Source organism: Pristis pectinata, chromosome 2 (assembly GCF_009764475.1).
Source record: "Pristis pectinata isolate sPriPec2 chromosome 2, sPriPec2.1.pri, whole genome shotgun sequence".
NCBI lineage: Eukaryota > Metazoa > Chordata > Chondrichthyes > Rhinopristiformes > Pristidae > Pristis > Pristis pectinata.
Genome location: NC_067406.1, coordinates 75746121 through 75771825, shown reverse-complemented (window position 1 = coordinate 75771825; position 25705 = coordinate 75746121). Strand labels below are relative to the sequence as shown.

The 25705-nt window shown below is 37.7% G+C and overlaps 1 protein-coding gene across 1 annotated transcript; it reads right to left on the bottom strand.

The window, feature by feature from the left end:
* Positions 1-216: 216 nt before the first annotated feature.
* lgi2a (leucine-rich repeat LGI family, member 2a) lies at positions 217-25705 on the bottom strand. The gene is made up of 8 exons (XM_052010349.1): positions 25424-25705; positions 24467-24538; positions 18831-18902; positions 18667-18738; positions 18439-18510; positions 8733-8902; positions 6244-6408; positions 217-1034 (listed from the first exon to the last, which is right to left on the bottom strand). The coding sequence occupies exons 1-8, from the start codon at positions 25639-25641 to the stop codon at positions 217-219; spliced, it is 1659 nt and encodes a 552-aa protein (XP_051866309.1). The 5' UTR covers positions 25642-25705.

The following is a 25705-nucleotide window of genomic DNA, read 5'->3' as shown; positions in this document are numbered from 1 at the left end:
GTCAAGTCAACTAATTGCCTTCTCCTTTAAAAGAGTAAGCCATCAAAGACAGAAAGAAAGACTACTGTATTACTAAGTTTTTTATAGGGCTATTTTTCTTTTCATTGTACATTTGTAATTTAATACTTTGAACCAGTTTTTCCAGCCTCTAAAGCACCAAAGATCCATTTGCAAACTAACTGATCCTGATTTTTAATTAGCAAGTTTTTCATGAAATTACAAGCTCAAGTCAATAATTGCATGCTCAAAAATTTGAGTACTTCCTTTAAAACTTGCAGCAAATAAAAAATCCATTCGATCTGTAGATACGGCAGTAAAAGATCGAGGAGCTTGGACGTAGATTTCTTCAAATTTTGTAAAACCTTTCTTTTGACTGTCCCAAATATAAATCTGAGAGAAAGTGTAGTCACTTCCTACAATCAAATAGTGCCGGTCCTTGAATGAAAACGGTTGTAGAAGCATCGATCCTCGTGAAGGAAGATCCTGCACTTCAACAAATTGCTTTGTACTCCATTTCATTATTTTAGAATCTCCAATAAATCTTGTCAGAGAAATGAACAGGTCACTTTTAATTTTAAAACTTTTCACAGCTATTACATCCTCCATATTTTGCAAAACACTTTGCTGCACAAACTGCTTTGTATTTCTGTTCCATTCAAAGATCACGGGGTTTTGTGACCGACTTGTTAATATTAAACAAGATTTCCCATCTATTCTGACATATTCAGAGTCTGTGTCTCTAAACCATTTGTGCAGAGTCTGGTAGGAATAGAATCCTTTGCCACTCCATTTATATATTGTTGATAATCCAGCTTTGGAACTATCTACTATAATAAAGAACCACTCGTTGTCAATTTGGAATACCTCAATGTCATTTGGTTTTGAAATTTTAGAAGTTTCGATCCCTTGAAATTTCACAAATTTGGTCCAGCTCTCATCATATTTGTAAATAGAAGAATCACCAAAAAGTTGAGCAATTACAACAAAGACTTGTTGTTCAATTGTTATTGCTGTACATCCAATTATGGAATGACCTGCAAATACAGCAGACTACTGTTATTTTCACATAATACGTATTTGGTAAAGCAGAGAACTCAAATCAGAAAACCTCAACTATTATGTTTGCTCCTGGAATCAAAAGGATGCAAGCAATTTTCATGTGTCACAGTTTGATGCCAACTGCTTACATACAGTAAGACGAGATTTAACACTTTAACATATTTGTCTGGGTTTTGTGGAGAGCCAGTGCTCTTCACTTATTCTAAAGAAAGCTGTCTGCAAAGGTTTAATAGATATATGGCAATTTCTCTTTCCAACATGACTTCCAGTCTGGTGCCAGTCTTTGAAGATCCATAACATCCAGGAACAAGGATGTCAACAAACAGGCCAAACAGCCAATAAGATGAAAAAATCTCCAGAGAGCAAACCAAAAGAATAAAAAGCATGCTAAACATTAATAAATTAATATAGATACTTAAAATAATAATTTTATTTATAATAGTAAGATTAATTAATTTTTGTAACACAGAAGGGAGGAAATGAAATTTCACACATGTAAAATTAGGTTTTCAGGGCCAGAGAGATTGCTGAATAATAGTTATGATTACACCTTATTTAATGAATTCAAATACATTAACATGTTCTTTACAGTGAGAAGAGCAGCTACAATGAGAATAGAAGCTACGATGAGAATAGAGGATATGCAATAACAATGTTCACATTCCATGAACAAAAACTTTATAGGAGTTTGAAGTTCACATTCTGGCACTGATACCATGTTGATGGCATCTGCAAAGACTACAGTGATTCACCCTTTGGAGGAGCAGGGTATCATTAACATCAACCTGTGGATTTCTGCACATGCAGATGCCAGATGTTGCTGTCAGTTTTAGATAGTCATGGTGGTAAGTATTTACAGTTTTGGCATAATTACAATTACAAATTTCTGGCCATTAAATTTGATACATTGCCTCCATTTTATTGAACATTCATTGTAGGTACCAACTGTACTTGTTACTCTAGTAAATGCACTGTGAAATGTATATTCAATGGAAAAACTGTAACTGTCACTTCTCACTATGTTGGTACACAATATTTATGGGTCTCTTTTTCATCTGCAATTGAAGTTATAGGTTCATTTCTAGAACTTGGAATGTCTAATATCAAGTATAAAACATCAAAGCTATTACATATTTTACAGTAACAATTAGATTTAGTAGTTGAATTTTTGCCTTTCAATGTCCAATTGTTTTGTTTCCTCTAAATTTCTGTACTTGAAGGTATTGCCTCTCCTTGTCCTTACAACTGTCCAAAGCTTTGGGCTGAAATTCGGATTGCTTAGCCTGTACATGTGCAATATCCCTTGAGTGCAATTCATTCAGCTGCAGTAATGGCTATCATCGTCATTTATGACCAAACATTTTCCAACACTATTTGAAGCCAAGCTAAGAGATGGATCAATGTGTATCTATATTGAGCCACTGTTTATACCTAGTAATTTAGAGGCAGAGTGGTTGTGTATATTTGTGGGAGAAAGACTCTTAGGATTTCAAACCCTGTCATTAATGCTAAATGTGTCCATGGCATGAGTAGCACTTTCTACTCAGCCTGTGAAACTCATGCTTTTGAAATGATGGAAAGAATTTCAGAGACAGAGTACATTGTGCCACTGTTACCATAAAGTGCTAATGTAGGGGATGAACCCCCTAGGCAAGAGAGAGGTGTAGAAGACCGCTTAATACGACAAGGCTCTGATGAATGGTCATTGACCTGAAATATTTGGTCTGTTTTTCTCTCTGCTGTTGCTACCTGAATTGCTGAAGTTTTGTTCAGTGCATTCTTCTTTTATTTCAGATTTCCAATATCCATGCACACAGTGAGGAAATCCCTTTCCCCTCCACAGGAAGATTGCACCATAATGGCTCACCGTGGTGCAGCTAGTAGAGCCATTGACTCACAGCTCCAATCCTGGCGTCCAGTGCTGTCCATGCAGGGTTCGCACATCCTCCCTGTGACCGTGTGGATTTTCATCAGGTCCTCTGGTTTCCTCCCACATCACAAAGACATGTTAATTTGGAGATTAATTGGCCATTGTAAATTGTCTCTGGTGTTTAAGTAAGTGTTAGAACCTGGGGAAAGTTGATAGGAGTATAGGGAGAACAAATTGCGATAAGTGTAAATGGGTGCTTTATGGTCGGCACAGACTCAGTGGGCTGAAGAGCCTGTTCTGTTCTATATAACTATGACTTGAATATGTCCTAATGTGGTTTGGGGTCATATTTTGCTGGATAACACTGCTGTGAAGCACCTTGGGAGATTAATGATACTATACAAATGCAAGTTTGCATTATTGCTATGGATTCACCACACAGAAGAAATGTTCTATCCTGATTACTGCGAAGAAACCTTTCATAATCTTAAAAAACACAATAAAACACTGTTAACAGACTCTGCTGCCGTGAAAATAAATTCAGTGTCTTTTCTTCTCCCCCTCATAACTAGTTTCTCATCCCTGGTGTTAGTCGAGTGAATCTATGCTGAACACCCTCTGTGATTTTTTAGATCCTTTTCATAATGAAATGCCAAACACGTTATTCTAACTGTAGACCTAACAATAATTTGCAAAAGCTTATAAAGTCTTCTTTACTTTAGTGCTTTATGCCCCTCTTATGAAACTGAAAGTCTATTAGACTTCAAGTGGGTATACTTAACAGTACCTACATTCTGAAGAAAGTATGGATTTGAAGTCCCACTACTTGAATTTCTGGATCCCTACACTGTTTATGTAAAAAGTTTGTCTCAATAAGTTTCACTTCTTATATTAGACCTTTTCTAAGAGTTATTGCCTTCTGAGGGCTCTGTCCAATTTTTTGAAGCTGATGATCAGCTTTTGCTAATTTGCTATGTTAACATGTGTAGTCTTGCATTCTGTTTGCACCAAGAAAAAAACTCATTGCCACAAAATTGTAGGCTACATTCTGCTTTGCACTGACTTGTGTTCAAAGCACTTCAGGTTCAACTTTCAGTGTATTATAAACACTGGATGCAAATAATATGAGGAACTGCATTTTTGTTTTACATGGGCATGTTGCTTTACGCACCACTTAGTAACTAGTTACAAAATGCCAATGATTGAGGCACTGTAAACCAATCACCAGCTTGCTTTCAAAATGATAAACAATGTGAAATTTGAGAATCCCCAAAGGAGGAGAAACTAATGGGAGAAGCTCATGAATCACTTTAGGAAAGGACACAGGTCATGAAGCTCCATTGAGCTCATCTTGCCAGAAATCCTGTATAACCCCTACCCAGCCTCCCTCCCTCCTTTCCGTATAAAATACATGTAATTCTAGAACAAATATCTATCATAAAAACTTGTCTGCATTCCTCTATAATTATTTTCCATGGACACCTATTACAGCGAGTGTGGAAGGAAGAAGTTAATTACATTGACAATGGAAGAAGTCATCAGAGACCACAGGAGTCACTGGCAACCCTCTTATCTGAGGGCATGTTACACATTGAATCTAAAAGCCATCCTGCTGGCTTCCTGATATGCAAGGCTCGATTATGGCAGAAACAAAATTTCTACTAATCACAGTCCTTTGACATTCCTTTCTGTTGAAAATAGTTTTATTCACTTTGTGAAGTTCTTCATGTGGAAACTTCACTGAAAAAAAAATGATTTCCACCAGTTTATTTCCTAGTATATTGAGATGTAGTAACCAATAAGATTGCTTGATAAGGATGCTCTTTCTATTTAAAATTGTATTTATCTGAAATCTCATATCAATTCAGAGTTGGAAAGAAATAGACAGCCAGTGTAGCAATTGCCGAAACTGTAAGATTTACCTTGAGGTCCTGTCCAATTTAATGGTAGGACCTAATCACCACTTTTAGAATCAGTTTCCTCTCTGTCACCAACTGAATTGAGAAGCTGGATGACCACAGGGAAGTCTGACCAGGGCACCAGGGTGATGGAGAAGAGTGAGGGAGAGATCAGGAGTCAGAAGCCAGAAGCAAAGAACATCGATGTAAATGGCTTGAGAAATTGGAAGAGGAGAGAGCATTAATGCTGTAGGTAAATTGATTGTGGAAAGAGGGGAGGAGACTGCACGGCGGTTGGAGAGATTGGGAAAAGGTAGGACAATATTGCAGAGGGCCCACAGATGGTGCAGGGGACACTGGATGACAAGGCCTGTGAGATCATTGCTGGGGAGATTAACATGGTGGCTGGGTGAACCAGTGGAAGGCATTTCTGATCCTCCTGGTCCAGATCTGGTGGTGGAAGGAACATACATGTTCTGTTCAGCAGCTACCCAGTGTTAAAGTCAGAACACAGACAAAATGTTAAGCATGCAGCTTTATGAAAATACAAAATGAAATTACTCAAGCCCAAACACATACCTCTGATGTGGACTTTTGCTTCACACTCTTCATTTATGTTTAATTATTAAAATTAGTCTGATTACATTATCAATTTATCTTTCAAAATTAAAACATTTAGAAAAACTGTAAATTTGCAGTCATTCTTAAACAGTTCCTACTTCATGTTTTGATAGCAAAGTCAGAGAAATAATGTAATGGTGAGGTAGTAAAATCCAATGCATCAATATTACAATCACATCCTTGACCTTTATAGTAGGCAGCCAGCCATCGATAGATGTATTGCATTGGTTTCCATTGTTATATCACTGGTTTTTATTTTTATAAACCTGCATGAAATTATGATCCAGAACCAGCACATAATCAAACACATAAACTGAAATGAGATACCATTTACATTATTTTTCCCCAGCCTCTCCTAGTGGTAGAAATTCAATCTAGATTATGTTCCAGTGGACCCCTTTTACTTCACCTAAGTGATCATTCTCTTCCTCTGTAACTCCAGACAGCAAACATCACAATGATGGGCAAACTCAACCATCTCTTTGGTGAATTTTTTTGAATGGAGATTTTCCGACTAAGATGCATGGAAATCAGGACCAGAGAATTTGTCCTTCCCAGCTGGGACAATAAACATTAAATGTGCAGCTGTCATTAATTCTTAAGCCAGCTCAGTGGGGATCAATCCTGAGACCATGAACCTTCCTTCCTTCCCTAACTTCCCCAGTCTGCATGGTTGAGTATCAGAAAATTACATGAATTGCATGCAGTGTTGGGATAATGAGAAATTCACCTTTCGAAAACAATGTAAATAATGTACAAGTACAAACAGTAAATGTTAGTTAGATTTGTACATACCAGTAATATTGTCATAACTTCTAAAATTCATCTCAATATGGTCCCATTCTAACACGCTGCAGTTTCCCACATTTGGTTGTGCAATTGCTACATAAACATCATTCTTAAAAGAGAACGTGTTCACAGATACAGACTCATAAGGTAAAATCTGGTGCAGTACAAACTCTGCAAATAAAAACAGCATCTTTCAGACACAAGCATCAATGTAATAAAGGAAAATCAAACATTCAATTAATTGCCTAGCTTTTAGCCAACTGTTCACAAAACTTTAGGTAAACCAAAGATTTTACGGTTTATTTCAGAGTGAGAATTGTAAATCAATGTCACAGTGATTTTAAAGAGCAGGTTGGAACATTCTGTATACAGCATCAATACCTTTACTCGGCCTGACAAAGTGAAAAGCAAGAATAATGTTTGCCCTTTATTTATCTCTTACACAATCAAAATTACACAGAAGGTTCCTTTCAGCATTAACAATATATTCAATTTGTTTTTAGTAACATATCTTGCTGAGAATAACATGAAAGGGAGTAATTACAGTATCCAAGTTGATGCTAAAAACAATGAAGCACAATGAAAATATTTTGCAGTGCATCTAATTACTGCTTCTTAGACATCTTAATATTTACTTAATTTCACCACTTATTGATGACCCCTTGGAGGAGCAGTGCTTCCATAGACTGAGGGTATCATGCCAGATGGTGGTGGATATTTCCAGTTTCTTGAACTACTGGGTGACCATCACAAGTGTCTGTAAAGATCACCACTGTCATCAATTTTTTTGCCTCTGCTTCCTTGCAATGTGCTATCCGATATATATCAAAGGCCCAGCTGTTCAGTAAAATAAGTGCATAAGACAGATAGATTGTTTGCCTGAACTGAGAATGATGTAAACTTTCCCATGATGACCTTCCCCAGAAGGATTGCACAAACATGGCAGTTTGAGCGCCTGTACTGCAGTCAGAAACTTTCATAAACTGGAAAGAATATTCGTTCTCTTATGTACAGCTGAAATGCATGTAGATGTGCACCAGTTTCCCAAGGAGAACTGTAAAGCCCCATCATTTCAGTCATTTACATTTTGGGAAACAGGCCGATGTGCTGATTCTTAGGAGACAACCAATACTATCCTTACATCTGCCTTGGAATATCCATGAGGAACCTTGTGCAGAAGCACTATGAGAGCCACATTAGAAGTGCCAAGGAGTAAGCCACTAGAATATTGAAGGTGTGCTATAGTGACCTCGATATGGCTAGAGGTTCTGTTCAGTATTTGCCAGCAAGGGGTTCATAATGATGTCCGGCACAACACCATGCAGCTTGGAGCATTGTAGGTGAAGGGCTCATTGGAGGATTGTGATTGAAACTCATGAAGGTATAAGGGGCAAATCAGCAGTGGTTGATGGGAAATTAAGAAAAGTCAGTGGACAGGCGTAAACCAGCATTTAAAGAAATAATAGACAATATTTTTCTTTGAAAGCACAAAGACTGAACAGGAAATTTGATCCTTCTATGGCTGACAGGAGAAATTAAAGATACTATTAAATCAAAGGAAAGGGCTTATAAAGTTGCCAGAAAGTAGCACTAGTTCTTAGGATTGGGAGCATTTTAGAACTCTGCAAAGAAGAACCAAAAAACTGATAAAGTAGAACTTGAAAGTTAACTGGCAAGAAAAATAAAAAGACTGTAAAAGCTTCCACTGATATGTACAAAGGGAATGACCATTTAGGGCAAATATGGATCTATTGTTGGGAGAATTTACAATGGGCCTTTACAAAAGCCTGCCAGGAAACCTAGAGAACCAAGGAACTGAAGGACATTAGTAACAGAGTAAAAAAAAGTACTAGAAGTTGGTGAGGCTGAAAACTATCAAATCTCATGATGAAATGGTTATCATCTTTCAAAATTCTGTAGATTCTGGAATGGTTCTTACAGATTGGAGTTTAGCATATGTGACCCCACTACTTAAGGAGGAGGGAGAGAGAAAACAGGAAGCTACTGATCGGTAGTGGTTGGGGAAATGTTAGAATCTATAATGAAGTATGTAATAACAGAACATCTTGAGCAGGATAGGACTGAGGAGAGTCAACACTGATTTATGAAAGAGAAATGATGTTTGACTAATCTATTGGAGTTCTTTGAGAATATGACTGGTGGAATGGATAAGGAAATAAAATCAGTGGATGTGGTGTGTTTAGATTTTCAGGAGGCTTTTGATCCCACATGGGAAGTTGGTCAACAAACTCAGAGCACATGGAACTGGAGGTAATGTACTGGCACGGATTGAGAACCGGTTGATTGGGCTGAGACTCTGAGAGATGGTCAGTGGATAATTAAGGATAGAACTGCAATTTTTATGGACTGCATTTTACACGTTATTTGTATTGTTCTTAAATAGATATCAAGATATTTGCTGAGAACTATGATTAATATAACTGACTATATAATTATATTTTCATTACTTGCAGACAATATGGGAGATAACGTACCTGTTGACAGGCAGTCAAACTCAGAGGCTGCCAGGTCAGTTAGTTTCTTTCCCTCATGATCTGGTGGACCAGCACAGAAAACGTCCGTCACAGTGGCATTTATGGTCTTCAACCAAGAGGTCATCCATTTTGTTTTACAGTCACATTGGAACTTGTTTCCACGCAAATCCCTGGCCAGTTAAAGAAAATACTGAATAAATACTTGCGACGGGAAGTCAATGAATTTGATTGTCCGTGGAGAAGCCTCACTTATTTGGCTGCATCTGAGCGCAGGGGCTTGGCTCTGGATGAGTGGTTTGCCGTTTAGGACAGAAAGGAGGAGAAATTTCTTAACTCAAATTTTGCACATTCTAGACCCAGCTTGACAGAACATAGGGAACCAAAAGCTAAGGGGATCAGACAGGAAATTTGCCAGATAGTGAATTAGTAGCACGGTAGTATAGTGGTTAGCGTAACGCTTTTACAGTGCCAGTGATCGGGGTTCAATTCCCACCGCTGTCTGTAAGGAGTTTGTACGTTCTCCCCGTGACTGCGTGGGTTTCCTCTGGGTGCCCTGGTTTCCTCCCACTTCCAAAGACGTATGGGTTAGTAGGTTAACATGGGTATAATTGGGTGGCGTGGGCTCGTTTGGCTGGAAGAGCCTGTTACCATGCTGTATAAATAAAGTTTAAAGTTTCTGAAAGGCAGAGCAGGCTTGAGGGTTCATATGATCTTTCTCCTGCTTCTGTTTCTTATAAGGTCTCCACATCACCATGAGGAGGGAAGTCCAGAAACTGGTGGCATCTTTATGCAGTGGAGGGAAGTTTGCAGTGCTCATGTTATCCTTCGTAAAGTCAAAAGTTAAATTCCCAGACCACTGCAAACACTGGGGCATTGCAGACAGAGCAACGTACTTTGCATTTCCATATAACCCTACTGCTTCTGGTATTCCCAGATGTTTTAACTTTCAATTACTAACTAGGCTGAGTCTGCTCACCAAGATCAGGTGTTTCCAGATAAGTTCCAAAGACAACCTTCCATAAGGGAGTCAGTAATTTCAAAGTAGGAAATAATTCAGCTCCTGACTGTTCATGTTTGGCGTTTTGAAACATTACTGGTATGCCCATCTCTGCAATTCCACCAGGGTTATGAAGTTACTACCATGGGTACTTCTAATCTGGTGCCAAATTGGGATTCTAAATTGTGTTGTCATCCTTTCCCCAGATTCCTGTGAGTTAGGTTGGTTGGGCCAAGGATTTTCAGCCCCACTAGATTTGTATCTGGCATGTTAGTTTTCAAAAAGGAAAAGACATTTTCTCTCACCTGGTGTGTCACAAAATGGTTTTTAGTAAAATGTTATGAAGTTAACTCAAATGGAACAAGATATGGAATCACAAAAAGAATCCTACATAACAGAATTCATAAAACCAAGGAGGCAATTAGCAAACAATGTCCTCTACAGGTGCAAAGTTGGTTTATGCCAACGTGAGGACTGACCAGTTTTGAGGCATCAAGGGCATGATGCTGCCGTACTGTGGGTGTCCAACTGCAGCTCTGGGAAGGAGTGAGAACAGCCAGCTCCCATTCTGACCCTGCTAGCCATCTAGGAAACATATGCATCAGCATTTGGTTGAAGTCAGCCCACCAAAGCAATCCAAAGCTTTCTGCACTGTTTCCAAGCAGTGTTCTGGCCAGAATTTAACTCATGGAATCATGGAGCCATTGTACCAGACTTCCTCTTCGGGATCCAGGGCTACACCTTGTCCCAAGAACATGACAGACTCATTAGAGCACAGCGGTTGTCACTCAGCTGTGAGAGCTCAACATTGACTGTGCACCCCATATGTTTTTATAGCATAATCAAAAAAGGACTCAACTGCTCATTATCACCCCCCTGTAGCTGATGAATGTCACTCATTGTATTGTGTGATACCACAACCTAGGGATAGATTTTGTAAACTATGTCCAAAGAAATCAGTAAAATATCCCTTCCGGCTGATTCCCCATTAACCTAATCACAATCATCATCAAAGTGCAGAAGGTATCATTGACAGTGTTATCAGTGCCTATTACATATGATGATTGTACAGTATTCCTTTTACATTTACATAATGAAGCAGTCCTTGCCTGTAGGAAAACCTGGATAATGTATAGCCCTGGGCAATAGATGCTGCCCTTGCCAGTAACATCTTCATCCTATCAAATGAATAAAAAAATGTGATGTCTGTCAAATGTGTGATGAAATGTGGGGCTATCATTTAACTTAAAGGCGTGTTAGTCTTGTTAGACCAGAGATTTGATAACACTTTGTTAAGTTGCTCTTTTTTCCCTTTGATTTTCTTCCATTTTCTGATTCCTAAAAATAAAAACTGAAAAATAATAGGAATGTATCTGAGATGTTAAACTGGTAATAAAACAATCTCAGTATTTTTTATTATCTTTTATACCACATAACATCCCAAAATGCAAACTGTTGTAGCAACTTTTGTTAAAGGCTAAGAGCAGGTTTTTTTTTCCCCAGACTGGATACTCCCAGTATAGAACCCAAATCAATAGCAGTGTGGATTGGAGGACGAGGCACAAAGATTTTCTGGCCATTAATTTTAATCATTGTTAAATCAGGTCATTACAAATTAATGCACAATGGCCTCCAGGTTCATTTCCTGCACAAAACCATCCAAACTTTACATGTCCTTGTATTTAGTTTAGTCACAACTTTCAAATGAAGAATGTACTTGAATACTCTAAAAATAAAGTGGTATTGAGACCTTTGAAATTATTTCGAATACTAAAATAAGGAAAGACTCATGGAATAAACCTAAGGCCTATATGTTCTCTTGCTGTGAACCATTATGCATAAGTTGAAGTTATTTTGTTTTGATAAATTCCCTTGAGGCAGATTTGTGATCTGAGGGGAGTTGGTGTACCTGTCAAAGATACTGACACATGTAATCACCACAGCAGGATCTTGGAGGGAAAGTTTGCAAGATCCCCAACGCTAGAAAAATTCCTCACGTGGGATGACCTGAACCAAGGCCAAAAAAGGAAAAATATTCTGGCACCAAACTAAGTCATGCCCACCAGACATAAATGGAACAAATATTCCCAAATGTTTCAGAGTCATTTAAAACAATCAAAAACTGTTAAAATTTTCCATAAATTTGAAAACTTAAACATTTTTAATATACTTTAAAACACTCAAACACTTTGAAACACACTTTAAAAAATCAACGTTAATGAATGTTCACTTGAATGTCTTGCGACAATTCTCCTCTATTCAAATCAGTACGAGTGCACTTTGCGCCTCTTCCAATTTGGCACAGGGTTGTAACCTCCATTTATATCACAGCATTTAACTCTCTCTTGATGAGCTCCAATAATTGAAGGTTGGCTGCAGACCAATGTCGGTTCATTGACAGCAGCTTTGAGATTTGCATGGAAACCTCAAGGTTTCTGCTGAAAGGTTTGCCATCAATATCCCACAAAATTTGGGCCATTATTTGTTAATGGAAAATTATCTCCCTTTTATATAGAACCACATAGAACCTACAGCACAGATTAAAGCTATAAAACCCAATAGTTTAAGCCTGTGTTCATACTCCATATTTTTGTAATAAATTGGTTGTGTGTAAATAATAAAAGTGGAGAAAGTGGTGGAAATCTTCTCATAGACTTGTTAATTGTTCAGATTGAGTATTTACTTGCTGTACAACTTACACAGGAACTTTTACAAACCATTCATAGAGCCTGCTGTCATCTACTCATAATTGCATAATTTATGACTAAAGGTGAAGCTGCCCAATGCATGTCTTTTCTAAAGAAAAATCAATGTAAATTTTACTTGGCATCATTCTCGACCACTGCTTGTTTAATGTAATTGCATATCAGTGCACACACAAAAAAAATGAACAGGGCAAACTAGATGAAGCATGGGTGTGCTCAATCATGCCAACATTGTGTCAGACCCTTATTCTGGCATATCAAGGCTTCCCTACTTAAACCTCACTTAGTTTTGTGCAGGCAAGCCTGCACTTTCAACACAGTAATACACATGTGATAAACTCTACTGTGGGTGTATACACTTTAAATCATTCCTTGAAGCCACATGAATTGTCATTAACTTCTACTACAGTGCATTCAACAAAAACATTGGCCTTAAATTTCTGAGCATGTTACTCTGATCTCCTGCTATAAACTTTAGTTTGAAAATGGGAAAAACTCACAGAAATTGGAGGCCACTTGTTTTTATTAGCATCTTAAAAAATACAGTTACATTCTGATAATCTGAAACCCTGTGTCTGCGTGGGTTTCCTCCGGGTGCTCTGGTTTCCACCCACATTCCAAAGACATACGGGTTAGGAAGTTGTGGGTATGCTATGTTGGCGCCGGAAGCATGGTGACACTTGCGGGCTGCACCCAGAACACTCTATGCAAAAGATGCATTTCACTGCGTGTTTTGATGTACACGTGACCAATAAAGATATCGCACCTCATCTCAATTGTTTGGAAATCCTAATGGTTCAGCCTCTGGCTCAGTCATTAATGCTCTGTGTCCTCGCTATCTGCAGCTCTACTACCCATGGTTCACCAGGTCAGCTGTGTATTACCAGGAATGTGGACCAGGTTTATGGCTGGAGATGGGGCCTGGGTAGAGAACAATGGGGATTGTGAAGGTGCGTAGCTTTGTGGCTGGATCCAAAAAAAAACACCAAACTGAATTGAGAACCTGCTCTCTGTTATGGTTGAAACATGATCAGCTCTGGCAAGCAGTTCCATAGGAAATCATAAGCACTGTCCTCCTCATGGGTCAGGTCAGCCTACACATTGCAATTAGCTGGAGATCAGATGCGAGCACTCTGCTATTGAACTCAGCATTGAATCCAGGGGCACAGCACAAAGGCAATGATGTGTAGAGGCTGGATGCACTTCACATCTGCTTTACACCAAGGATGGTAAACATAAGAAGCATGATCACATTAATTTGAATGAAGTCATTGTCCTTAATTGGAAAAGAACGTCCAAGTCAGGGATTTGTTTATTTTTCATTATTTTACCTAACTGCAAGTTTTCTAATAATTTCTGGTGGGTTGAGCTATTTATTTTAACATGCACTTTAAGAAATACAGTTATAACCTGATAATCTGAAACCTAATTGTTTAATTTTAAATACATTTTCAAAATAGTTTTATTTTTTAAATTTTTTAAATGTATCTGAAATGTTTTTAAATGTCCAAGACATCTACAAATAGTTCAAAGGCCTTTGACAGCAGATAATTGTTCAAAGCCCATCGAGGTATTCCATGGGCAGCAGGCCAGGATCCATATCCTGAGGGCTTGTGGGCACTCACGATTGCTCTTTTGGCTGGATGGCTATGGCAGTCTTGAGCCTATTTGGAATCACAGAGCCACAAATGGTCAGTGGGCCATGAAGAAAGCAGAAGGGGTGAACACAGACGACAGACCTGATCAGCATTCTCTGGCCCAATAAGTAAAGCATAACACAGAGGAAAATTAGGCAGAGTGGATTGTATGACTTTAAAAGGAAACTTCCCAATTTTCTACCCACTAATTCAATCTGGTGGGCTCCATTAGGAGTTTAATATGTTCAGATTAATTCTTCTCCATCCATGTCTCTGAATTATACACAGCCAAGAGAAATAGGAAAACCTTCCCTGTATACTTCATATGGAAACTTCTCATAGTTATACATAATACAGAATGGCAGAATAGTTTAAAGCTTAGATTCAGAAAAGGGCACACAGCTCCATCTTTACTCTCATTTTGCGCAATTTTCTCTTATGACAGATTCTACCCAGTTTATGGTTCCTTAACCACTGAACACTGAAAAGAGTCAGTTGTTGAAATGTTACTTTGAAGAGTGCGCTGATACACTAAGTGGTGAAAGACTCCTTGGTACATCAAACACTTTGCCACTGGGAATACTAAAGACAGTGGAGGAAAATGGACACAACCATTTACACCAGAAGAAGACACATGGAGTGATTCTAATGTAGTGGGATGTATTTTGAATGGCTCTGGGGAGGAAGCAGTAAGCATTCAATGGACAATTGTCCTCTTTCTTCACTTTATAATCCTTAAGTAAGGAAAATTCCAGAAAATCTATTCTTGAAAATTACTTTCTTAATAAAAAACACTTTGCAACATTTATTTTTGAAATTTATTTACTTATGAAGAATATTTTGTTTACGAGCAATACACTTCCAATTTCCCTGAGGATTGGCCCCATTGTAATGCAGCCTGGAGACTCATGAACAGCACAAAAGGATGACAAGCTGCTACTATTATCCTTGCTGGAAACAGCAAGGTTAATTATAATGGCTCTGCTCCCAGTTAAATCAAAAGCAATCACACTATTTAAACCTGTTGTCACTCAACTGTTAGCTAAATGGGGAAAAAAGTGACAAAAATGGTGTGGCAGCAGTGTGGATCATTGACTTTACAATGTATCCAGTGATTGTTTTTATATTACGTGCTGAATATGTTTGCTGATCGGCTCTTGTTATTACTGATGGATTACACATGGAATTTTACAGCCCCAGGAAGCCCTAACCAACAACATCATTAATAATTCAAACCTTGAAAGAAGTTGTTTCTGGCAACCATATTTAGCTGTTGAATGGTTAAATGTTTGACTTTTATATGTAATTCACATGTGTAAATTTTCGCATTCAATTTTAAAGCAGAATTGAGTGAGTTTGATCCTTTTCTGATCCTCAACAGCAATAAATTTTATCAGTGATTTTAGAGAATGATCAAATATGAGTTTGGTTCCAAATGTTGATCTCATTCTTTGATCAGTTGTTGTTCTCAGATAGCTAGATGTAGTTTAAATAAAAAAAACTTTAAGGCAATTAATGACTTGGGTTGACTGGCAAAATCTCTCATCATGACAATTCAATAGAATGCAGAATTGAGAAAATGGCATCTGGTCCATTTGAGAATTTTGGTGCTGTCAGTGAGGAATAAGAAAAATCCAGCAACCATGCCACTAATAGGAAATATCCAGTCAATAAACTAGGAACCAGGCAGGTTCCATTGTGAAATTGTACAAACTAAACATATTTTCTCACATAAAAATGTAACTTATATCTGGATCTAAAGTATAAAAGGGAAGCAGTTATGTAAGATTGTGATTGAATTCAATGTTTCGCTTACACAAAACAAGGAAAATACACCAACAGTGACTGATGGAGTAAGTGACCATCATCTGCCCCTATTTCTGATTCACTGCTATTCGTACTGTCAAGTCTAAATCCTTCAATTCAGAAGAATGTAGAGTGAATTGGAGTCAAATCGGGTACAGAAAGAAATAATAAACTGTAAAGGAAGATTAGTTCAAGAGGCAGTGAGAAAAATAGACAAAAAGTTAATGTAGAAACTTGTAAAACATCTGTCAATTTAGATGAACAGATGCCACAGGTTCAACTATTCAATTAGGGCTGGAGAGATTAAGGATTACTAAAAAGCTATTTACGTAGTTAATCACCAGCCTTAACTATGTGTGGTCAATTAATTGACACTTACGCAAATACAACAATTTCTTAAAACTGTTGAGAACGTTGTGAACAAGCTGTGGTTTCTGCAAGGTTAACAGTTTTGTGGGACTTATCATCCTAGGAACTTGAGGCATTCCTCAATTCATGGGGTGCTCCTCCTCACTATAAACTGTTAGATGACTTGCACATCAATAACAGTGAGTGCCATTGAACCCACTACTACTTTAGCTGTAAATTCTGCACTAAAGGTTCATTCCATGTGAGGAAATCTAGTATGACCAAAGTGAAAAGTGGAACATTACACACATTACTGATGACTCCTATGGTGATCTTATATACAGTTTCTTAGAATGGATTGGAAGGTTGAGAACATGCTATGCTTTCTGCAAAGTTAAAGTGGAAAATGACGGTGGGGGTAGGGTAGAGGCCAATAAAAGATCCCCTGTTTTAGAAGAGCCCAAACAAAGTTGAAAATTGCTCTTTTCATTTTCATATCAGATCAAACGCATTATTTTCTCTTCTGAAATTGTCAGATTTGATCCCAGGTTCTTTATTTAAAAAAAACATGAAATGCAACCTCTAATAAAAGAATGCATTTTTATTCATCTTTTCTGTGTATGGTAGTGCCTGAAATCTATTTTCTATGTTTCAGCTGCACATTGTAAACTGTATGCATTATCATTTAATTTTAATTGTAGTTAGGTGATATCAAATGAGGATACCCTTGAATCTACAGCCATAATTCCCATGACACTAATCTGTGGGACGGAAAGTGATGTTGGATTCACTGTACTGCTCTGAATTCCAATGCTCACTATTGGTTCTATCACCATTATCTGTGAAAATAACAAAAACTACATTTAAAAATCGATTTACATACTTTGTTTAGTAAGCAATGTCATTGAAAATAATAATGTGGATAACTGTCTCTGACCATGATAGCAGAAAGTCAAATATGAGAAGGCACAATGAAAGCGGAACATAACTGCCGTGTCACTACCACTACTGGTACCACAGTAGTTCCTGTTAAATATACTACCATTTTCAATGACAAGACTCAAGGGTCCATACAGCAAGATCTACAACAATACCCTCTATGTGCAATTCCCATGCTATCAGATTAAAATCAATATACTGTAGTATTGTGCTTTCAATTCAGCATTATTTTCTGTATTACTTCTCAATAAGGCATACTTATTTGCAACATCCTTCCTTGGCAGCAATAGTAATTCACACTGTGGCAGCCTGGAACTTACTTACTAGGTGCCCAGCCCCCATCCCATCTTGCTCCCAGTTACTGGCAATCAGCTCATTAACTGTTTAATAAATGTAACTATGAGATTCAGTGAAGACATTGTGCCAAGTGGCCATCTTCTCCTTTTTTCAGATTAATGAATTTGTGAGGTACAAATCAAATCAGAAGAAACCAAGGCGTGTCTCCAGTTTGAGTGGCAGGTAGTACAAACAGAAACAAGTGAACTTTATTATGTTTGGATTGTGCCTGAAATCATAATCTTCTGATGAGCACACTTCAGTTTTTCCTATTAACCTTAAGTCAGCAGCAGACATTAATGGGAAGACACTACAATTAATCTAACTCATTACTCAATTTCACAGATGTAGCCAAGGTTTCAATCTGTTACTTGACACTATTTTTGGAAAAGCACAACTGTGTAATTTCTTCCTTCCTTTTCAGCAAAAAGCATTTACTTAAGTCTTCAATATTCAAATCATGTTTTATATTTCTCCAATATACTATCCGGTGAAGTTCAGATATTTTATAGCATGTTACAAAATCATAAATCTGTGATTTCATGTTCCAGGTGCAAGTATCCCAGCACTATACTTTCCACGAATTTCCTGATCTAACTCAGAACTAAGTAAATTAAAGTCTAAGATTAACTGTTATGTTATTATGTTGTTGCAAATGTCCTGCAGTATATTAGTGTAGGTGAAGATCAGAGGAAACATTTTTATCTGCATACTGTGATCTAAACATATTCTTCCAAGTGCACAAACATATTTCTGCAGAGCATAGACATGGATTTTTCTTTCAGCTCATTGTTTAACATTACAAAGTAAACGGTTAATTTTTAACCAAATGTTGTACACTTGTGTGAAATGACACATTAGAACTCTACCAGTTCATTGCACTGAATAAATTAATTAAAGTTAAATTAATCTACTGCTAAAAAGTGTGAGAAGCTTACAGTTCAATCAAGGAATCCAACTCAAGAAATACATCTCTTGGTAAAGATTTGATCCCGTTGTTGGCCAAAGAACTGAAAATAAAAGAATTTGTTTTAAAGCATCGCTTCAATAGTTTAAATACCTTCCAAGAAATTACTTGATTTTATGATTGATATATTTTTACAGAAAAACTACTTAAAACTGTGGTGATTTGACAATAACTTGACAACAACAACATGAAGACTCACAGATGGATCAAATCTTTGAGTCCTCGAAAAGCGTGTCTTGATATGGACTCAATTTTGTTGCTTTCAATGAATCTAGAGACATGAAGACAGCCAGTTAGTTCAAATGGTTGAGTAACTTGATTATTAAAGAAGAAAATAGAAAACACAAAAGGAGAGGAACTCACAAATACTCAAGACGTGGAAGCCCCGCAAAGGCATCATCTTTTATTGATGTAACTGAATCTGAATTCAGCAGCCTGAAATAAAAATCAGTAGCTCTTTTAAGGAAATTATGGTGTTACATTTGTATCATGTTTTTTGTTTCCAAAGTAATAGCATCCAAACAAGGAATGTTGGCAGATTTAATTTACATAATATAAGCAATAAATTTTCATAGGAGAATTAGCAATAACTCTTTGTAAAAGAATGAGAGTTTCAAAGTTGTGTAGGTTTTGAAGAAAAATAGCTTCAGAACAAATCTGTTAGGGGGAACAATAGAACAGTTTAGCCTGGTAGACGGGGGTATTGAAACAGTGGAAAAGGCAGCTGAAAGCACAGACCATTATAATGATGAAGAAATCCATGAGGCCTGTATGTTTAGAGATAAAGTTGGACCAGGTAAGCAAGAAGGAATCAAGCTAACAGAAGGTATAAACAGTATTTTTTAATAGGAAACAAGATCACCAATGGATCCACCATATCAAAAATATACTCACAATCACGGATTAGCAAGAACCTTTTATATAATGGATAATATGAGAGTTAATGGCAGCTTCCATAACTTTAGAAAGTGCCATGAAAAGGCCTGCAGTTGAAGAATCATATTGTTCATCTCTCAGGAACACAGTGAACACAAACAAATGTCCAAACAGAAGAAACATAGCTTGACTTCAGAAAGTTTTAATATTACACACGCAATGATTAATACAAAGGAAAACACATTGTGAATGGCTTGCAGAATGCCATCAGAATCAAATCTAATTGAAGTCCAATGTGGAAGATCCATGATATTTATTGGAAAAGGGTTTGGTGTTGCTAACTTTAATGGGTTGTGTATCTACATCAAAGAGATATGGATGTAGTCGTTATACATACTTAAGGCTGAGATCGGTGGATTTTAGGTGAAATCAAGGGATTGGGTAGAGAAGTGGAGGCAAAATGATCAGAGCAGCCCTGACTTCATTAATGCCAAAGCAGAGCTGAGAGGCATATGACCTACTGTTGATCGTAATTCTTTTAGGAATTATTTAATAATTCATGCAATTTTATAAACTCACTTTATACTTCAACATTTGTTTTCCAAATGTTTTGTTGTTTTTTCATGTTTATGTTTTGTACATTGTTTATAAGCAATATATTCATTTTGCTTCAATTTATTCTGTTTTTTTCCCTATGTAGAATAAAAGTTTGAATTAAAAATGAATCATATCCAATACTCCAATTTGATGTTTAATGCAGTTCAGCAACATGCTACAAAAGTACACTATATCAACAGCATACTGGAATTAGACAGAAAACACAAAGCTTTTCAGTCAACTGTTCCTTCAGAAAGATTGAAACACTGGCCTGCAGACAGCATAGGTTCAGCTGACAACCTCTCTCTACTAAGCTTTTACTGGTATTGATTGCATTTAAGAACCATAGCCATAACCTGACTCCATTATGTGTGTAGATGCCTGAAGTAGTTTCTGTAAACTGCAAAAAAAATTAAATGCTATTTGTTGAGGTGGTGATAAACGTTTAGCTGAGCAATTTTGAAAAAAATATATAGTTTTGTTTTTTTTAATTCATATGGACATATAATTCATGTTCTATTACTCGGTAAAATCACCATTGCTACGATATCCATCAGTAAATAATGACGAAAACTACCTTTCCTATGTGACAGTTCTGCCTTTTTATTACTATATTAGGATAGCGTCATTTATATTTTGTTCCCTGCAAAAAAAATAGAATTTATTCGAATAAACAAGTAGCATTTATTTCTTCCAAATGAAATAAATACTGAACAGGAAATAAGATCTTGTTACCAAGTACTGAGTTCCATGGGTAGAAGCTAAAATTAAAATCTTTTACTACCCTGATGGAGCAACAACATGATCCTGCAATAATGGGACCTGTTTTTTTTTCAAATCCATTGTGGTTTCCTGGAATGAAAGATGGTCCTAACTTTAAGGAATCTACAAGGAATAAATCTGGGCAGGCTGACAGTAGCACATGACTGCATAGACCTAAAGCACAAAACTCTCTCTAAATTGGTAACTTCTCTGAAAGCAATCACAGGATACTTAGTGTGAAATGCAAGCTTAGGTGGACTTCTGAAGCTGAAGCAAGTTGCTGGTATGGCATGATTCAAGCCATCAGACCTGACCAGTGGAAAATGGAAGCTGGTACTTGATTCCTGAAATTGGAGATTTTGATCTTTAACAGCAACATTGAAACATTAGGCAAATATGAATTACATGTATTCTCTGTAAACTGCAGTTATTTTGAAGTGTATTTCAGTCAAACATACTCAATGTCAATTTTATAAAAGAATTCTCATTAAGTATTATAGTAAAGTTTGGAAATACATGGTATTTATTTGTAATTCAGTACAATTGACAACATTTACACATGAAGAAGGGGAAGTCACTATGATATACTTAGTTAATTCTGCTGCTACTCCAAGCACAGCAAGGTTAATTGTTTAATTTTTAGAAATTTGCCATGCCCCAGAATCTGGTTTTAGATTCAGTGTTGCATTCAGGATCCATAATTCTTGACAAATTCTTCACACACACTTAGCTCAAGACAGTCAGCATGGATTTATGAAGGGCAACTTCCAACTAACAATGTTTAAGGTAAGTTCAGTGGTACAAAAAGTAATGTAAAAAAACCATAGCTGTGGTCTTTATTTCAAGGGAGATGTAATATGAGAGTAAAAAGGATTAATTTTCACAGGACTTATCTGTTCAGAGAATACATATGATTAACAACCGTATTACATTCCATTCCCAGCTGTAATCAACCTTGGGAGGGAAAAGGGAGGAGTGACTGGTGGGGAGTGGTTGAGGGCGGGGAATAACATGGCATCACATTGCAAATTCACCAAAGTGTTAGTATGGCTAAGGGGTTAAATTATGGGGATGGGTTCTATAAATTTGGTTTGCATTCCATCATGTTTAGATGTTTGATGCCTAAAATTATAGAGGGGTTCAGACACAAGGGAAATATATTCAAGGAAATTATTCCTCTAGTGGAGGAATGCAGGATAAGGGACTGCAATCTTAAAATTAAAGCTAGACTAAATAAAAGTAAAGTCAGAGATAATCATTCGACACACGAGTGCAGTCATCTGAAATTCTATATCCTAGAGCGCCTTATTTGCTGGATGAATTCAAATGTTCAAGAATAATGTGGTTTTGTTAGATATGAGTATCATGGGATATGGAACAAAGATAGGTGAATGGAGCTGAAGCACAGATGAGGCATGATCTAAGCTGAACAATGGAGTAGATTCAAGGGTCTTAATAACCTTCATCTGTACCTATGTTTCCATTTAATAATTTACACAATGTAATCAAAGGATGAGACTATAGAATCATAAAAGACATGGGATATTGGGAGGGATATTATATCTCCATTAATATCTCCCCTTGCTAGATTTCTTCTTCTTCTTGCACATCCCAGATAGGTATCCCTTCTGATTAAATATGCTGAGTTTCTGAACTTCAAAACTATGTTGAGCAATGACTAAAACTTCATCCGTCCCACTGTTCATGACTTCCATGAAAATAATTCAGACCTTAGGAAATTTCATTACTTTTACAGCCTCTGTTCCCTCTACATGTCCTACTTATCCTTCCTTATAAAGCTAACACTTTATTCCTGGAAGATGGGGCTTTAATATTTTAATATACAGTTGTGTACAAGTCATATATTGAGTTGTGTACAAGTTATATCGTGTCAATAATATCAAGACTGGTTGAGTTCATAATGAAGTTCATCCACACCATGTATGGTTTCAACCTGTCAACCAGGTTATTCTGGAGGTGAAAAGTTAGTTTCCTGGTCAGCCCTTGCTCTCCATTTCCTGATTTTCCTTCCTGATTCAAATAGATACCTTTGCCTCTACCTATTTACTCTTGAATTCAGAGTCATCTTCTTCAATCTACTTGGACAAAGAACACTGTTCTGTTTTGCTTTCTTGCATTCTTTTAACTTCATTTTCTTTCATGGCTAGATTCTAGTCTTATGAGCAGCCATCTCTTCATCAGTGCAACTTTTACGAATAATCAATTAAGACCTGCATCTCCCCGTTGGCCAGTCACTTCAACTCCCCCTCCCCCACTATCACTGATATGACAGTCCTCGGCCTCCTCCACTGCCAAGAGAATTCCAAGTGCAAACTGGAGAAACTGCACCTCTGTCTTGGATCCTTGCAGCTTAACAGCATGAACATTGAATTCTCCCACTATAGGTAGTCCCCACCCCCCTTTCCACACAACCTCCCCCCCCCCACCATGCTTCTTCTCTTCTTCCCTTTCCTAGCCTCTTTTTTTCAACTTTTTTCTCCTCTCTCTCCTTACCTTTGACCCATCCCCCAGTGGATCTGCTCTCCCCTCCTCCCCCGCACCTGCCTATCACTATCTCTTACCTGCATCTACCCATCACCACCTTGTGCCCACCCCGCCTCCCCTCTTTTGTCCACCTATCACTGCTCTGCTTTTCCCTCCCATATATTGGGCTTCCCCTTTTCCTATCTTCAATCCTGAAGAAGGGTCCTGACCCGAGACCTTGACTGCCTGCTTTTCTCCACGGATGCTGCCTGGCCTGCTGAGTTCCTCCAGCATCATCGTGTTTTTCATCAGCTAAGATCTGCTGTGCAAGTTGGGCACTGTTATTACTGGTGCATTTTCTTCAGACGGCTGACTCCCCATAACCACTCAAGCTTGGTGATTCCCCCATGACTATCTGTCTATCTGTCTCACATTACTGTATCCATAGTTGGGAGTGTAGTTAGAAATGAATACCTTATGTAAAAGTATTGATGGCGGAAATGACAGCTTTGGAAATGAGCCCCACATTGCCTTAATAAAAGTCATCTTTATTTTTGATGTCAATGCTCTACGGCATTCCTAAAATGTTATACTAATAATTCCTTTTCATCTGATCATTTTTTAATTTATAATTCTTGTAGTTATTATGTAATATTGCAAAACTTTTGAGCTTCCTGCATCGACTACCAATTTTCCTGTACTTAACTCCAGAGCAACGATAGCTCATGATGGGATTTAGATTTGGTGGTGAATTAAGGTTTCATTCCTCATTTCTGAATGTGGACAACCGTCTGGCAGTGAGGTTAATAATCCATTCAGCCCAGATCGGTTTAAGATACATTGGGACTTTTCCGTGTATGATCACACTAACTATTAAACTATGTTGTGAAATGTGGCCTATGGGTGGGATTTCATCTGAGTGCATTTATCTGCAGGTTCCCCCGTCTTTCTCAAAACTACGTTATCTTTGTGCAAGAACCGGTAATAGGCATAATAACCACAGCCCACGGGAATTGATTTCACATCTGTTCATCACAATGTAAATAATATTTTAAAAAAATAAACTCAACTCTAAAATCTAGAGGTTGGATTCCACATATATTTTTCTCCTAAGAAATGCGTACCTCACTCTCAACTTATGCGTTCCACTTTTTTTTGATAATTCGGCACATTGTATTTACTTATTTAACATTTTTGCTAGAGGTTCTTACTGGTTTACCCAAAGAGTGTGTGTCGGTGTTTACTCCAACCAGTGTAATAAGAAACACATCCATACTCACAGAAGTTGCAGAAACGGCAAGCTTGAGAACATTCTTTCTGTTATTTCGTGGTAACTTCCATTTACCAAACTCCTGCAGACAGAGATTCAAACAAACCTGCATGCATTAGTTGGTGAAGAATGCAGGCCGTCCCCGATTTGACTGAAAAGTTAGCAATCACTCTTTTCCTCATTCACGCTTACTCCAGATGTTTTGCACTATCCTAACCAACCTATACTGTAGGGTCTTTGCTCCCAGAAAGCCCTGGTGCACTTTACCCAGTCTTGTTCAATATCTCTTTCGAAGTTCTTTGTGCTCATCCCAATGTATGCAGGATCCCTTGCATTACAACCTAATTTGTAGCTTATAAAATAAAAATAAAACACGGAATAAAAAAAGGGAACGTAATATTCTATTTTCTTACACAAAGTCCAAACGCGTTAATGGAAATAGATCAATATTTGCTGAAGATTGGATTGCAATGAAACAGAAGATGGGGACGGAACGCGGTGCGACAACAGCTCCCCGGGGTTTGGGCGGCTGTTGAAAGGCCCGTTTACTTGTTTTTATTTGGAGGATCAAAAATTAACAGAAAAAAAGTGTTGCTCCCTAATTTCTTTACGTTATCGCGTTAAAAAAAAACCTTTAAATCGCAAAAACGCCATCCTTAATTATTCCGCAACTGTCGATGATGCACGCTAACTGCTCAGTACTGTGCTGAGATGTTCCGCTCAGCATTCGTCTATCGCTTGTCTCTCGCTTCTCGAAAGCATTAGTATTATTCTCCTGCAGTGGTACATAGTTACACAATAACATAAACAATCTCTGTCGCTCGTCTTTCAATTTAAACTTCATTCCCTGCTTGCATTTGGTTTTCGTTTAAAGTAGTACTGGCTGTCAGCTAAGATAATAAGGACTGTCATTTCTTTCCTAGTAATAATAGACAAGCATATACGGTCGTCGGTTCTGGTTACTTACAGGGACGTTATATCGCTGGCAGTAATCCTTGGGACAGATGAAGTTCCAATACACATGATGGTATCTCTGGTACAGCTGCACCGAGAAGGACATTTCGCTGTTTTTCTAATCACAGTGCCGGATAACAAGCTGATCCCAATTGCCATAGAGAGCAGCACAAAGCTCTTGTCCAAACTGCACATTTTTTGGTCTTTGAACGCGCCCTTGTACACGGCCATTTAACAAATCATCCCGTACACTGTCGTGCGCCTTCCACTTTCTGCACCGTCCGCTGTTTGGGCG

Bases quoted from the DNA above. Each gene is read 5' to 3' on its own strand.
- lgi2a (XM_052010349.1), bottom strand. From the start codon at position 25,641: ATGGCCGTGTACAAGGGCGCGTTCAAAGACCAAAAAATGTGCAGTTTG. The intron at 18,903-24,466 runs GTGAGTATGGAT...TTTTTATTTCAG, and splicing joins TTGCCGTTTCTGCAACTTCT to GCTGCTGAATTCAGATTCAG. The intron at 1,035-6,243 runs GTATGTACAAAT...CTGTATTTGCAG, and splicing joins AAGTTATGACAATATTACTG to GTCATTCCATAATTGGATGT.